This window comes from Carlito syrichta, unplaced genomic scaffold (assembly GCF_000164805.1).
Source record: "Carlito syrichta isolate Samal-C Ts95f unplaced genomic scaffold, Tarsius_syrichta-2.0.1 Scaffold301773, whole genome shotgun sequence".
In the NCBI taxonomy this organism is placed as follows: domain Eukaryota; kingdom Metazoa; phylum Chordata; class Mammalia; order Primates; family Tarsiidae; genus Carlito; species Carlito syrichta.
In genome coordinates this window covers 88,288-104,454 of record NW_007245869.1, presented here as the reverse complement: position 1 = coordinate 104,454, position 16,167 = coordinate 88,288, and the positions used below count along the sequence as shown (strand labels likewise).

General features: G+C 41.8%; 1 protein-coding gene across 5 annotated transcripts in view; it reads left to right on the top strand.

Annotated features, from left to right (window-relative positions):
* TTC8 (tetratricopeptide repeat domain 8) overlaps positions 1 to 15,777 on the top strand; it is a 53,891-nt gene extending 38,114 nt beyond the window's left edge. For 4 of the 5 annotated variants that reach the window (XM_008055197.1, XM_021710969.1, XM_021710967.1 and 1 more), the window contains 5 exons: positions 5,328 to 5,467; positions 6,596 to 6,770; positions 7,050 to 7,172; positions 10,926 to 11,009; positions 14,978 to 15,777. In XM_008055197.1, the coding sequence (XP_008053388.1) occupies positions 5,328 to 5,467; positions 6,596 to 6,770; positions 7,050 to 7,172; positions 10,926 to 11,009; positions 14,978 to 15,094 (639 nt within the window). In that variant the 3' untranslated portion in view covers positions 15,095 to 15,777. The remainder of the gene's footprint in view (positions 1 to 5,327; positions 5,468 to 6,595; positions 6,771 to 7,049; positions 7,173 to 10,925; positions 11,010 to 14,977) is intronic. The other variant, XM_021710968.1, reaches the window with a different exon arrangement.
* The last annotated feature ends 390 nt before the right edge of the window (positions 15,778 to 16,167 follow it).

The following is a 16,167-nucleotide window of genomic DNA, read 5'->3' as shown; positions in this document are numbered from 1 at the left end:
AGAGTAGCACACCCTGGCTGGCTTTTCCAGAGGCTCCTGCTTTCCTGGTGTCCTCCACAGTGACCATGGACTCTCCATGCAAGTTCAGTTGCTGCAAAGATGATATGGCAGACACGTTCAGCATCTTTTGCCTAAACCACCGTCCTTGTGTACTCGGAGCTCGATGATACCCACTGGGAGACTCAGTTGAACCCTCTGGGCTTTTCCTTCAAGGATAATGTGTATAAGCACGGGGTTCCTGGCTTTGAACTGAAGTCGGCATCAGCACAGGCTCGCTGCTTCTGGAATGAGAAGTCAGAGTCGGTGCTTGGGGAGCCTTGAGTCATGGCTCTGCCTCCAGCTGTCCTGGGTTCAGGAGGGCAGTTTCCCACCCAAGCTCTTCATATACCCAAACCAGTAATCAAAAGACAAAAGCTAGGATAGGGCAGAAAAACTGACAAAGGGCATGAGGTGGCTGCTCAGAAGGGGAGCTGTAGGTACCAGATGTGTGCAGAGCCTAACCTGTCATAATTCAATAAATGCTGAAAACAGCAGTGATGTACCATCTTTTGGTTAATCAGATTGGCAAAGATGAAGAGGTGCCGTGGCATCTGGGTTGTCGAGGGTGTGGAGAAGTGTGGACTCTGCATAAGACCTTGTTGGTGGGAGTGCATAACTACAGCTGTTTTGAGGCTGCCTGCAGTTAGGATGGGATTTTAAAATGTGCATGTTCCTTGACCTGGCAGTTCCACTTCTAGGAATTTTCCTTATGCATGTTTTCATCCACATGCACAAAGATATTTACTAAGATAGTTTTATAGTATATTTTATGGCTTAAAAAAAGGGAAACTGATGAATCATCAAAAAGAGACTGGTTAAGTAAATTATGGTCTATATATTGATGGAACACTGTAAAATTTAAAAAAAAGAGAAGCTTTTTGTTTTGATATGGAAAGAATCAAGATACTGAGTGAAAAAAATAAACTGCACGTTGGAATGGATAGATTCTATTTATGGTTAAAACATGCATACCTATATGTGTGCTTCTATACAATCAAGATTTCTTGAACAATACTCAAGAAATTATTAACAAAGCCTCTTTAATTTTGTAGGGTTTAAGTTTATTTAAGCATGAGCGTATTCTTTTTTTAAAAGCAGGATTTATTGAGAGGATAGAAAACCTCCCAGAGTGGGAGGAGACCTGATGGGGTCGCTCATGAACTTACATTTCATAAGTTTACAAAACTTAATTGGAAAACTGCATATGAGGTTATTTACAAAATAAGTGTTTGAGTCCAAAATTCCTTGAGACTGCATACCTTAATTTCTGTGCCCATTAATCAAGTACACGAGTATCCTAAGGTGATTTTACAGAACCTAAAACTTGAGTCGCCTTTGCATTGGCATTGCCACCTTGCACTGTGGGATACTGATGCTTTTGAATAAGAATTGCAAATATAAAGCACATAAGATATATATATATATATATATAAAGCAATGGATTTGGAACAACTGGTGAATGTCTCATTAAGGCTTTACAAGATTGAGAAGTAACACCTCAAGCAACTGAGAGATAGATGTAAGAGTGAGATAAATAGAGGTCAAGTCATTAACTTTATTATGGATAAAAGCTGAATTGGAGCATGTGGCTTGAGGTCTGTGCCCAAAAGGACTTATCAGCCTTCTGTCTCCGAGTTAGACTAATCTACCCTGTCACAGACGTGGTGGTACAAGCTACAGACCTTCTCCATTTGGGAGAGCCTGTTAGTTTTCATAAAAATATGTTGTTTATGTTAATTTGTAATTGGCTTATTATGTGCTATTTAGAATGAATTAATAAATATTTAAAAATATATCAGTTTCATTTCTAATGTTAATCGATGTAACCAATACTTCTTTGGGATTCATAGCAATTTTTAAGAGTTTAAAGGGATTTAAATTTTTTTTAATTTTATTTCAGTAGCTTTAGGGATCCAAATGGTTACATGGATGCATTGTATAGTGTGAAGTCTGGGTTTTAAGTGTGCCTGTCACCCCACCTGTGCACATTGTGCCCAACAGGAGATTTTTCAATGTTCCCCTACTTCCCAACCACCCCCTCTGAATCTCCAACATACATCATACCATTCTCTGTGCCTTTGCAGACCCTTAGCTTAGCTCCCACTTATGAGTGAGAACATGCAGCATTTGGTTTTCTATTCCTGCATTTCTTCACTTAGGATGATGATCTCCAATTCTCCATCCAGGTAGCTGCAAAAGACATTATTCCGTTCTTTTTTTTGGCTAAATAGTATTCTGTGTTATATGTATAACACATTTTAATTATCCACTGATCAGTTGATGGGCATGTAGGTTGATTCCACATCTTTGCAATTGTGAATTGTGCCGTAATTAACATATATTTTTTGTATAATGACCTCTGTTCCTTTGGATAGATACCTAGTAGTGGGATTGCTGGATCAAATGGTAGATCTACTTTTAGTTCTTTGAGAAATCTCCATACTGAATTCGACAGAGGTTGTACTAATTTACACTTCGATCAACAGTGTATAAGTGTCCACTTTTCACTGTAGCCACACCAACATCTACTGCTATTTGATTTTTTAGTAATGGCCATTCTGACTGGTGTAAGGTGGTATCTCGTGGTTTTAATTTGCATTTTTCTGATGATGAGTGATGTTGAACATTTTTTCGTATGTTTGTTTGGCCATTTGTATGTCTTCTTTGGAGAAATGTCTTTTCATGCCATTTGCCCATTTTTTTAATAGGGTTGTTATTTTCTTTTCTTTTCTTTTCTTTTTTTTTCAGTTGGAGTCTCACTCCATTGCCCAGACTGGAGTGCAGTGGCACGCTGCCAGCCCCCATAGCCTCGACCTGCTGGGCTCCGGCGATCCTTCCGCCTCAGCCTTCCAAGTACCTGGAACTATAGGCACACGCTACCACACTAATTTTTGATTTATTGTAGAGATGAGGTCTTGCCAAGTTGCCTGGGCGTGTCTCGAACCTGCGGGCTCAGGCAATCCACTCACTTCGGCCTCCCAAAGTGCTGGGATTACAGGCTGAGCCACCAGGCCCGGCCAGGGTTGTTATTTTCTTGCTGATTTGAGTTCCCTGTAGATTCTGGATAGTAGTCCTTGGTCGATTTGTGAATATCTTCTCTCATTCTGTAGGTTGCCTATTTGCTCTGTTATTTCTTTTGCTGTGCAGAAGCTTTTTAGCTTAATAAAGTCCCACTTATTTATTTTTGTTTTTGTTGCATTTACTTTTGGGGTCTTAGCCGTAAATTATTTTACTAGACCAGGTTCCAAAAGAATTTTCACAGGTTTTCTTCTAGGATTTTTATGGTTTCAGGTCTGACTTTTAAGTTAGAGAGATCTTGAGACCAAAAAATTTGAGCACCTGTTTTAATGGAAATAAAAGTTAAGGATATTTTTGAAAGTTGTTTGATTTTTTTTAAATTAATTTTTCAGGATTCAGAAGCACTAAATTTTGTGCTAAGGTACATCCATTACCTTGCTCTAAAAGGAACTTGACTTACCATATTTCAGGGAGTCTAAAAACAATTTTTTTTGTTTGTTTTGCATTTTAACATCTCTGAGGCTGGGCTCAGTAGTTTAACCTGTAATCCCAGCACTTTGGGAGGCCGAGGTGAGTGGATTGCCTGAACCCACAGGTTCAAGACCAGCCCAGGCAACTTGGTGAGACCTCGTCTATACAATAAATCAACAAATTGGCCAGGTGTGATAGCACGTGCCTGTAGTTCCAGCTACTTGGAAGGCTGAGGTGGAAGGATCACCAGAGCCCAGTGGGCCAATGCTGGGGTGGCCATGAGTGTGCCACTGCACTCCAGCCTGGACAATAGAGTGAGACTCCGACTCAAAAAATAAAAATAAAAACATCTCTGAAGTTGGGGTGTATCTTACAATGGATAGCATCTTTTGATCTTTCTGGCCAAATGGCAGTTGTCATGGTTTACTTACATGGCAACTGGATATTTCTTCCTGGTAGCATGATAAACTTGGTAATGCTTAATAATCATTGCCTGAAGGCTCTTGTTGACACCTGCTGGTGAGATCAAGAAATCACAGGCGTCAGCATGGCAGAATAAGTGCTGGTGGCTTGGGAGAATATTCTGGAGACAATAGTAGAGCATGCTCTTAAGAAGTGCTCAGGGTGGGCTGGGCTCAGTGGCTCAGTCTATACTCCTAGGACTTTGGGAGGCCGAGGCGTGTGGATTGCCTGAACCCGCGGGTTCGAGACCAGCCTGGGCAACTTGGTGAGACCTCATCTCTACAATAAATCAAAAATTAGCTGTAGCGTGTACACCTGTAGTTCCGGTTACTTGGAAGGCTAAGGAGGAAGGATCACCAGAGCCCAGCAGGTCTAGGCCACGGTGGCCATGAGCATACCCCTGCACTCCAGTCTGGGTGATAGAATGAGACTCCAACTCAAAAAAAAAAAAGAAATACTCAGAGTGACTTTTAAATGTTCTCACCACAATGGTAAGTATGTGAGGTGATGCATGTGTTAATTAGGCGCATTCCACAAGGTGTACCTGTGTCAAGGCATTGCATTGCACCCCATAAGTATGTATTGTGATTAGTTGTCAGTGATAAGCTGCCATATCACTAGTGCATGGAACAACACTGTGTGGAAACACTGGCCATAGGTGACCAAGTCACAAAGGGAGTCAGAAGAATTTGACCCTTCACATGAAAGAATACGGCTTTCCTGTAATTTGCTTTAAATCTATTTTGCTTATGTATGTGTACTTCATATAAAGTATGCAAAAGAGTGATCTGTGATATAGTCTGTGTCTAAATAAGTCTATCAGTAAATATCAAAAATTCTGTGTTTAAAAAAACATCGTGCAGTTCTTCTTACAATTAATCTCTTACTATGATGAAATGTGATTAAAATCGAACAAAACCATGAGTCCTCACATGATAAGAGCAGGCGAATAGATCACGTAATTAATATCATGTGAGTTGAGAGGCAGAAGAGAGCTTTGTGAGGGGAAGGTGCCTGGGAAATCTTCATAAGGAATGGACCTGCCTTGGACCTTGAACGTGGCCTTGGGAAATGCGACATTCGTAGAATACATTAGATGCACTTATTTACGAATGTTAGTGTTTGGGAAAGGGTAATAACTGTAGAAGCGTTCTTTCATTGTTAGTTTTGTATGTATTTCTGAACTTAGTCTGGGTGGCCATCATTTCTTACCTGAACTGTTAACCTTTCTCTTCCTTATTTTGATATGTCCCTCATTTAATTTTTTTTGGAAAAAATTAATTAATGTCTTGTCCAGCATTAATAAAGTATTGCTTGTGTGTCTTGCTGGAGAACAGGAAATGAACAATAGTTCGTCAGCAGCCGAATACTACAAAGAAGTTTTGAAGCAGGACAGCACGCACGTGGAGGCCATTGCATGCATCGGAAGCAACCACTTTTATTCCGACCAGCCAGAAATCGCGCTCCGCTTTTACAGGTGTGCCTCACATTCAGTTCGTAGAACCCAGGGGTTTGAGACCAGCCTGGGCAGCATGGTGAGACCTCATCTCTACAATATATTAAAAAATTAGCTGAATGTGATGTTGCACATCCATAGTCCCAGCTACTTGGGAGCTGAGGTGGAAGGATCGCCAGAGCCTGGCAGGTTGAGGCTGCAATGACAGTGAGTGTGCCACTGCACTCCAGCTTGGGTAACGGAGTGAGACTCCAACTCAGAAAAATAAATAAATGATGTTCACTGGTTCTTTTTTAAATACGTGTTTATTTTATCCTACCTGTAGTTTCTGAAAGTAGTTTTAAATTATGGTATCTTCTTCAATCCTTAAGTAATAGACAGAGAGATGACTGGCAGCTGACAAGGCTTCTTTCCAAATGTTTGTTGGAGGCATAAAATGTAATCACACAAACACAGCTGGGTGCATAGGCAGTGACTCAACTCTCTTGCCCCAAAGTGGGTCATGGGTTTGTCAGGGCAGCTGGGCGGGATTTTCGTTTGCTTATCTGAACCCTCCTGTCCTTTGTCCCTTGGGATTAGGGATGTGTGGAAGCCAGCAGGGGCTCTTGGGTTACAGGAGAGGGCTGAGGGGATCACAAGGGTGTGGGAAGGGGTAGGGGATGCTCTGTTGCCCTGGTCTTCCTCAGGTGAAGCTCCCTGAGGCATGGTTTTGCATAGGTGCAGGGAGTGACAACAGCTCAACCTCAGCGCAAACTTCGAGGAGATGTTAAGTTTATCCCGAGTGAGATGAGGAGGACACAGGAGCAGACCTGTGGGCACCAGAGCCGCAAAGCTGACATGTGTGGGGTTTGCCTCATATGACAGTATATTTTCTCCCCTGGTTCTCCAACACAGCTTTTGAGGAAAAAAACTCAGTTGTTTCTGGCCTTGCCACTGGACTCACTCTCCCAGCTAGCATTGTTAGAAAAGACACGCTTTTGTATTTGCTTTAAATATTTTTTCATTTACTGTAACACTTTTTGTCTGTATTCTTAGGAATGTTAAAAATCATAAAATGAATTTATTTTTAACTTTGTAAAAAATATATGTATGTCTTGACATTTATCAAGTTGGTCTGACACCAACATTTGTGTGCTCCTTTTTGGAAAGGCGACTCCTGCAGATGGGTGTCTATAACTGTCAGCTTTTTAACAACCTGGGGCTGTGCTGCTTCTATGCCCAGCAGTATGATATGACTCTGACCTCGTTTGAACGTGCCCTCTCTCTGGCTGTAAACGAAGAGGAGGCAGCCGACGTCTGGTACAACTTGGGACATGTAGCAGTGGTATGTTGTCTTTCTGACGTGATTTCTGTCATAGAAAGTTTGAGGACATTTCCGATACTTAAATTCAGGTTTGGTTGTGGCCTTACACGGCAATTTTGAGGTTTCTAGGGTCATCATAGCTCACTTCATATTCCGGAATTAAATACACTTAGAATTCACATTGGCTTCTGAAACTGTGTTTTTCTATGGCAGCAGGAGAGGTTTAGATGAAGAAAGAAGTGAGAGATGGCAGGAGGAAGGTGTGGACCGTGGGTGTGAGCATGGGCTTCTCTCTTGTAGGGCATCGGAGACACGAACCTGGCCCATCAGTGCTTCCGACTGGCTTTGGTCAACAACAACAACCACACTGAGGCCTACAACAACCTGGCAGTGCTAGAGATGCGGAAGGGCCACATCGAGCAGGTCAGGGGTCCAGCAGCGGTACAGCACACAGTCTCCTTTCTTCAGGGAAAGGCTGCCATGTGTGGCTGGCGTAACAGCATGTAGTGTCATTTTCAAATGAACTCTCGAGTCGAACAGGCCTGGATTTGAACTCCAGCTCTGTCATGGGTTCACCTTGTGACCTTGGACAAGTTGCTTAATCATTCTGAGTCCAAAACAGAACATTTGATTTGTTTTTTGAGTCTGGGTCTCACTCTGTTGCCCAGGCTGGAGTGCAGTGGTATGATCATAGCCACCGCAGCCTTGACCTCCTGGGCTCAGGTGATCCCTCCACTTCAGTCTCCCAAGTAGCTGGGACTCTAGGTGCATGCTACTATGGGCAGCTAATTTTTTGATTTTTCAATTTTTTGTAGAGAGGACAAGTTGCTTTTCTTATGTTGTGCTGGCTGGTCTTGAACTCCTGGGCTCAAGCAGTTCTCCTGCCTCAGCCTCCCAAAGTGCTGTGATTACATTTATGAGCCACCGCTCCTGGCTTGAACATTTAATTTTATTAAGCCAAATCTGCACCTCCATGGGCTTCCTTGTCTTAGTGAACTATCCCGCCTGTCCCATCCCTATGCACCTTCCGGCTGCTCAGCCAAATCCTGGGAGCCCTCTTCAAACCTCTTTCCCCACTGCCTCCCCCATCACCCCGCACCCGCTTTGCACTAGGCAAGCCTGTCAGTCCTGCCCTGAGTCCTGCCACCTCCCAAACCTGGCCACATCTCCACTCCTGCCACCTTTCAACCTGCTCTGATCTCTTGCCTGGATGACCCAGGAGTTTCCTGGCTGTTCCTGTTCTACCTGTATCAGCAGCACTGCAGCTCTCACTCCCACCCAGCACAGCCTCAGGGCTGCTTAATAAAACAACGTTATCTTCTCCTCCTTGGCTGGAAATCCCCTTATGCCTTCTCCTTGCCCTTGGAATAAAATCTAGACTTCAGCCTTGGGCTCGGAGGCCTCCTCCATCTGGCCTCTGGCCTCCTCTGACTGTGTCTTGTACCTGCCTTCCTGCGGTCTTGCGACACCTGCGGCCTTGCAGTTCTGCAGATGGGCAGCTCTGTCTTCCCTGGGGTCTGAGGAATGTTCTTCCTTCAACCCCTGTGAGGACAAGTTCCTGTTCTTCATTCAGACCTCACATGCCACCCTTTGACAGGCCATCTCAGTGCTGGCCTGAGAACCCTCGGGTGTTATCTCCTCGCCTGCCTTTTTTTCTTGGTAGCACTTAGCACTTTGCAGGTGTTTTCCTCTTTGTCTGTAGAGTGGAAGATCAGTTGCATGGAAGCAGGGGCCTTGTCTGCCATGGAAATGTTATATCCTCAGCCTCACAGTGAGAGGGGGAGACACACAGGCAGTGTCTGTGGGATTAACGTGTGGTATGTGCCATGGAGTCCTGAGAGCACCAACCCAAGGGTGTCTTGGTGAGGGTTATATCACATACTCAGAGCACTTGGCATAGAACCTGTGGTCTCCAGTCAGTGTATGGACTTCAATTTATTGAGCACCTGGTTGCATGGAAGCAGGGGCCTTGTCTGTAATAATAATAATAAATTGTCTTATTATTACTATTATTTATTTTATTTTTTTTTTTTATTTTTGAGTCAGTATTTCACTCTGTCCCCCAGGCTGGAGTGCAGTGGTACAATCATGGCTCACCGCAGCCTCCAACTCCTGGGTTCAAGCGATCCTTCCACCTCAGCCAGTAGCTGGAACTGCAGGCATGCCCAACTGCTTTTGTTATTTAAAAAAAATTTTTTTAGCAACAGGGTTTCACTATGTTGCCCAGGCTGGTCTCGAACTCCTGGGCTTAAGCAATCCTCCCACCTCACCCTCCAAAGTGCTAGAATTACAGGCATGAGCCATTGCACTCGTCCTATTATTATTATATGTAAAACAGAATGTGTAAAATGTCAAATATATTCATGTGGTATTAATGGCAATCAAGGATAAATATTATTACATTCCCCATTTTGGAGATGAGGAAACAGAGATGAGGAGAGTGAATCACTTTGCCCATGGTCACAGATATGGTGAGCACCACGCAGGGACACTGAGCTTCTCACATGGTCTCTTAAGCATAGTGGTAAACTTGTAACAAAAACAGAGAAAGAAACATCATTGGATATTACCTTTATTTCATAAATTCTCCCAAAGTAAATCTGGTGGATTTGTAATTTATAGATACTTACTCTGCTAACATGGGTACTTGTTGTTTTGTCATGAACTTGACCCATGTCCTTTGAAGCAAGTGCTTTTTGTGACCATCTTTGTTCTCATGTTGGTGATCTTGTTTTCCATCCACTTGTTGTGGTTTCTCTAGTGCAATTGACTTGAAACATTTTGATGAAATATTTCATGATTCGAATCCCATTTTTATCATTAAAAATATCTGCCATTCCATATGAACTGACATTATTTTATTTTTCACGTCATAAAAGGCATACAGATTTGTCCTCAGGGCCATGGAGAGAAATTTCAGGGTTAATGACATGTTGGAGGGTGGGGATCAGCAGCTTCTGTGCTGAACCTGTGGTCTTCGGTCAGTGTATGGACATCTCATGCCACTCAGTGGTCTCTGCAGTGGATGAACCTGTGAGCCTGTGGGAAACAAACAATCATGTGAATCTTGTATTTTGTGTATCTTAGAGAACACAAAACTTGTCACATTGTTTCTGTTTCACTTCAGAGCTGGTTGGCAGCCTGATGTTCAGCAGACAAATTTGGGTTTTGACATTGACTATGGGTTTTGTTGTTATTGTTGTTATCACATGCTAGAACAGGTCATTAGAGCCAACTAAATCAATGAGTAGCAACAAAACTCGACCAAGAAGAATTGGATTTAGTATCGAGAAGATACTTTTCCAAATTGCATATCATATAGAAATATAAACTTACTGAGAACAATTGTTCCCAACTACTTTAAATCTACTGTGAATTTTCAATTCTCTTATTTTCTCTGTGTTTGGAAACATTTTTTATTATTATTTATTTTTTCTTTATTTTAAAGATATGGGGTACAATTCAGGGTTAGGTATACAAATGTTCATTATGCAGGTACCCCTGTTGATGAGGTGTGCCCCTCCCTCCCCTGGCAGTTTCCCTCAATTGCCAATCCCACCCCCCGGCAGTTTCCCATTACTGCCAATCCCTTTCTTATAGTATTATGATAATTGTTCAAGGTCCACTTATGAGTGAGAACATATGGTACTCTGTTCTTTGTTTCTGTGATAGATCACTGAGTATGATAGACTCTAAATCTATCCAAGTTGCTGCAAAGTCCGTATGTTTGTTCTTCTTTATGGCTGCATAATATTCCATTGTGTATATGTATCACATTTTTTTTATCCAGTCTAGCTTCGATGGGCAGCATGGTTGGTGCCAGGTTTTTGCTATTGTGACTAGAGCTGCAATAACATGCATGTGTAGGTATCTTTTTGGTAGAATGACTTGAGTTCCTTCGTGTATACTCCCAATAGGGGGATTGCTGGATCATATGGAAGGTCGATTTCTCGTTCTTTCGGAAAGAAACATTTATTATTAACGTAATTTTTACAAGATATCCATAGTTAATTGTATTTCAGTAGGTCATTTTATTTCATGAGGAATGTCGAATGTGTTTATCACACGATGGTGTTTATTAAGGTCCTGTCTGAGGTGAAGAATTCTTTCCAAAACATCCTAAGTATGCTGATATATGCTCATCTGCCTCTGGCATTTCTCTTTGGTTTCCCGCAGGCAAGGGCGCTGCTGCAGACGGCATCATCCCTAGCCCCTCACATGTATGAGCCACATTTCAATTTTGCAACCGTCTCTGATAAGGTATTTTCTTCATTCATTCAGTCTCATCTGTTATTTTTCTTTCTTGGTTTAAAAATAAATTACAAATAGATAAGGAAATCCTAACCTTACCTTCTTGAAGGAATGATTTTTTAAAACTCTTAATTATTACTTTCACATACATCTTCACTTTAGGGGCCAGTTTAATAAACTATATATCACTGGATATTGACTAAATATTATAGAATAATAATAATAGTTATTATTATTATTATTTGAGTCAGAGTCTTACTCTGTTACCCAGGCTGGATTGCAGTGGCATAATCCCAGTTCACCACAGCCTCAACCTCTTGGGCTCAGGTGATCCTTCTGCCTCAGCCTCCCAAGTAGCTGGGACTACAGGCATGTACCATCAAGCCCAGCTAAATTTTTGTTTTTGTTGTTGTATTGTTAGTAGAGACAAGGTTTCACTATTTGCCTAGGCCAGACTCCTGGGCTTAAGCAATTTTCCCACCTCAGCCTCCCAAACTGCTGAACTTACAGGCATGAGCCACTGTGCCTGGCCGTGAATTATTTTATTTTTATTTTATTTAGAGACAAGGTCTCCCTCTCTTTCCAAGGCTGAAGTTTAGTGGCACAATCATAGTTCCCTGCAGCCTTGAACTCTTGGCCTCAAGTGATCCTCCTGCCTTGGCCTCCCAAAGTGCTGGGATTACAGGCATGAGTCACCACTTTGGGCCTATTCTATATTTTCTTTTTAATTCTTTTTATTTTTTTTTAAAGCAGGATTTATTGAGAGGACATAAAAGCTCCCACAGTGGGAGGGGATCCGAGGGGGGTGCCTTATATTTTAAAATATATCATTTAGTCATTGAAGAAATAACTCGTCAAGTAACTCCTGGTTTGAGAAGTATTGAGCTATTTGTCTTTTACAGCAAGGAAATCCTATATTATGTGTAGACCCTATTACCACCAAGTCTCTAGTACTATTGCTGTAAAATTAGGGATATAAGTGAAAGCTATTTTAGTCATGAACAATATGGGGAAATGCATCTGTTAATCCTGTCTTGCAAGTCCATCGGTTTGCAAAAGTTGAAGGAACCATGTGCTATTTTTTTTGAGTCGGGGTCTCACTCTGTTGCTCAGGGTGAAATACAGTGGCACAAACACAGCTCACCACAGCCTCGACCTCCTGGGCTCAGGCAATCCTCCTGTCTCAGCCTCTCAAGTAGCTGGGACTACAGGAGTGTGCCACTACACCTGGCTAATTTTATATATATATGAGTTGGAGTCTCACTCTGTCGCCCAGACTGGAGTGCAGTGCCACCGCAGCCTCGACCTGCTGGGCTCCGGTGATCCTTCCGCCTCAGCCTTTCAAGTAGCTGGAACTACAGGCGCGCACTACCACACCCGGCTGATTTTTTGATTTATTGTAGAGATGAGGTCTTGCTGCCCAGGCAGGTCTCAAACCCGTGGGCTCAGGCAATCCACTCACCTCAGCCTCCCAAAGGCACGGGATTACAGGCTGAGCCACTGAGCCCAGCTTGGCTAATTTTTAAAAATTTTCATATAGAGAGTCTCACTATGCTGCTAAGGCTGGTCATGAGCTCCTGAGCTCAAGCGATCCTCCCACCTTGGCCTCTCAAAGTACAGGGATGATAGGCCTGGCCACCATTTTCAGTAATTGGAAGAAAACAAACAAAAGACATCTAATAACTAGCTTTTACTTGGAATCCTTTCTTTAACATGGAAAGTGAGTTTGTTTTGAGAATAATGAAATGACTAAAAATGTTTGTGATAGTAATAAGAGTACAACTCATGAGACTTTATAAAAATGTTGCTTTTCATAGCATGAATCGAAGCCACCTACACTCTCATTTCTGTTTTGAAAATAAAATGAGTAGTCAGTTGTAAGTTGTAATTTTTGTGCCTTGTATCAGCCACTATTCTAGGTGCTTTACACACCTTGAAGTCTCCCAACACCCCCACAGTGTAGAATCCCTTACCTTCCTCACTCAGGTTTTCACACAGCTGATGTCTTGTTTATGGTGCCTGTGCTCTACACCAGGCCCTGTTGAGGGCACAAAGGATAGAGCAGTGAAAAAAAGCAGACAACAGCTTCTGCCTCACACAGCTGACCTTTTTTGGTTTTTTTGAGTAAGAGTCTCACTCTGTTGCCCAGGCTGGAGTGCAGTGGCATGATCGTGGCCACTGCAACCTTGACCTGCTGGGCTCAGGCAATCCTTCCATCTCAGCCTCCCAAGTAGCTGGAACTACAGGTGTAGACCACCATGCCCAGCTAATTTTTTGATTTATTGTAGAGATGAGCTCTCACCAAGTTGCCCAGGCTGATCTTGAACCCCTGGGCTCAGGCAATCCTCTTGCCTCGGCTTCCCAAAGTGCTGGGATTACAGGCATGAGCCACTGCACCCAGCACAAATGAGTTATTTCTTTGAGCAAAAGGCTACACTTCCATAAGAGAAAATAGTTTGCTAAAAAGAAATGGTATAAAAGACAATTTATGGGTTTTTTTTTTTTTTTTTTTGAGTTGGAGTCTCACTCGGTTGCCCAGACTGGAGTGCAGTGGCCGCTCCTGGCCACTGCAGCCTCGACCTACTGGGCTCCAGCGATCCTTCCGCCCCAGCCTTCCGAGTAGCCAGAATTACAGGCATGTGCTACCACGCCCGGCTGATTTTTTGATTTATTGTAGAGATGAGGTCTCGTTGCCCAGGCGGGTCTCGAACCCGCGGGCTCAGGCAATCCACTCACCTCAGCCTCCCAAAGGCGCGGGATTACAGGCTGAGCCACCGAGCCCGGGTAATTTATGTTTTTAATACATGCATATGTTACCAAAACACTACCAGAGTTTAACTATTTACATTTGTGTGTGTGTGTACACATCAAGAAATCTCTCTTTTTAGAAGTGTATACACATTCAGATTATGATTAACAACAATTTATTGTATATTTCAAAATTGCTAGAAGACTTGGGATGTCCTCAACACAAAGACAGTATCTGAGGTGATGGGTATCATAGTTACTCAGATTTGATCATTACACATTGTATGCTTGTGTCAAAATAGCATGGGACCCAATATATGTATAGTTATTTTGTATCAACAAAAAGATACATTCACACAGTATGTGTGTTTTGCTTTGGGACTGAACTTTAATACAAAGTTCGTTGAAAATCATAGACACCCTTTAACTTTCAGAATCAGGTATTGTCCCAACATTATTGTGTTAGCATCATTTAAAATCTCTCAGAGCATATTATTATGTATGAAATACAATCTTTTTGCTTGAATTTTCTGTCTAAATGATAATTACCCTAATCAAGATATGTTTTTGTTTGTGATGCTTTGCAAATAGCTCTCCCAAGCCATCTATAGCTGACTGTTTCAGCAGGCAAATGTCATTTTATGTTTTTAATGCTATTAGTGAAAGAAAATAAAACACAGGTTTCTAAAATCATCACTAGATAGTTATAGTGGAGCAGAAATTAGATGATTGCCTATTTTATTTTTATTACATATTTTTCAGATTGAATTATAACCTAGGTGAGAGAATTCTAAAATCAGAGTACCAAAATTAAGCAATTTGCTTTTAAGAACCTTTGAGTTTCTACAGCATGCAGATAGTATGTCTTTTTTTTTTTTTTTTTTAAGTCAGAGTCTCACTCTGTCACTCAGGCTGGAGTGCAGTGGTATGATCCTGACTCACTGCAGCCTCAACCTCCTGGGTTCAGGCAGTCCTTCCTTCTCAGCCTCCCGAATAGCTGGAACTTTCGGCACGTGCTACCATACCCAGCTAATTTTTATTATTATTATTATTATTTTTTGTAGAGATGAGATCTCTCTATGCTGCCCAGACTGGCCTTGAACTCCTGAGAGTCCTCCCGCCTTAGACTCCCAAGATGCTGGGATTGCAGGCATAAACCACTGTTCCCGGCCTTCTTACCCATTTTGTTCTGATCTCTTTCTGTGGTCTTGTTCTTGTATTCTTTACAGATTGGAGATCTTCAGAGAAGCTATGAGGCTGCACAGAAGTCTGAAGCAGCATTTCCAGACCATGTGGATACTCAACATTTAATTAAACAACTAAGGCAGCATTTTGCCATGCTCTGATGGTTCCTTAGACCAAATATGTTCTTATGAAGGGGCATTATACAGGAGGAAAAGGAATGTGTGTGTAGTGTAATATGTATATTTCATAAATATGCACTTGATATTCATGAAAGTGATATAGAAGGGAGTTTAAACCAGAATGTACAATGAAAACTATAATAATAGTAACTTTGTAAAATATAGGATTTAAGCATTTCTAAGTAGATTATAAGACTTCCCCCCCATTGCATGGTAAATGTTTGTTTATAATATTTACAAAACCTTTTAATGGAGTTCCTCTATTTTTTACAAATGTATGTTCTTAAGTCCTTAAGCTGACTGCTGACATCATGTAACCTAAGAGGTCTGAAATCTGCCTTTAGAACTGTACTTTTAAACTGAGTGTGGTGGTGTGCACCTGTAATTCCAGCTAACTTGAGAATCAGAGGCAGGAGGATCTTGTGAGCCCAGGAGTTTGAGTTCAACCTCAGCAATATAGCAAGACTATGACTCTAAAAATCCAAACTAAACCAAGCCAAACCAACCAACAAACAAACAAAAAACTGTAATTTTATGACTAAAGTATGTGTGTTTATTTATCATAAGTAGAGACTTTCTTTAGGACTTAATGTATTTAAAACTATTTTTTATTAAATACTTTGCCCATTAAGCTTTAAAATAAATCATTGTTTAAAATACCATCATTCTCTTATTTTTCATGAGTTTTTATTTCAGTTATCTCATTGAAACAGGTTTTTCAGAAATCTAGTAATCTTAGAAATCAAGTCATGATTTCCAGTGATGTACCATCAATTTTGCTTTTCTGAAAAGCTATTTATGGGATATTACATCATTAATATGATAATATCCAGATTAGAAATAGAGTCGCAGGCCACAAGTCCCACAGATGGTCAACCCCAAGACAGGCTCTATGCCAGTACTGCCATAACGCAAAATCCAGAGGGGCTCTCCAGCTGTTCTCTGCCTCACTTAGAGGAATGCTTGGTAAAGTGTCCAAACAGGGACGTGTGCTTAGGGCCCAGGGCCGTGCATACTCATACTGTGGACTTTGCAATCTGTCCATGCTATTTTTC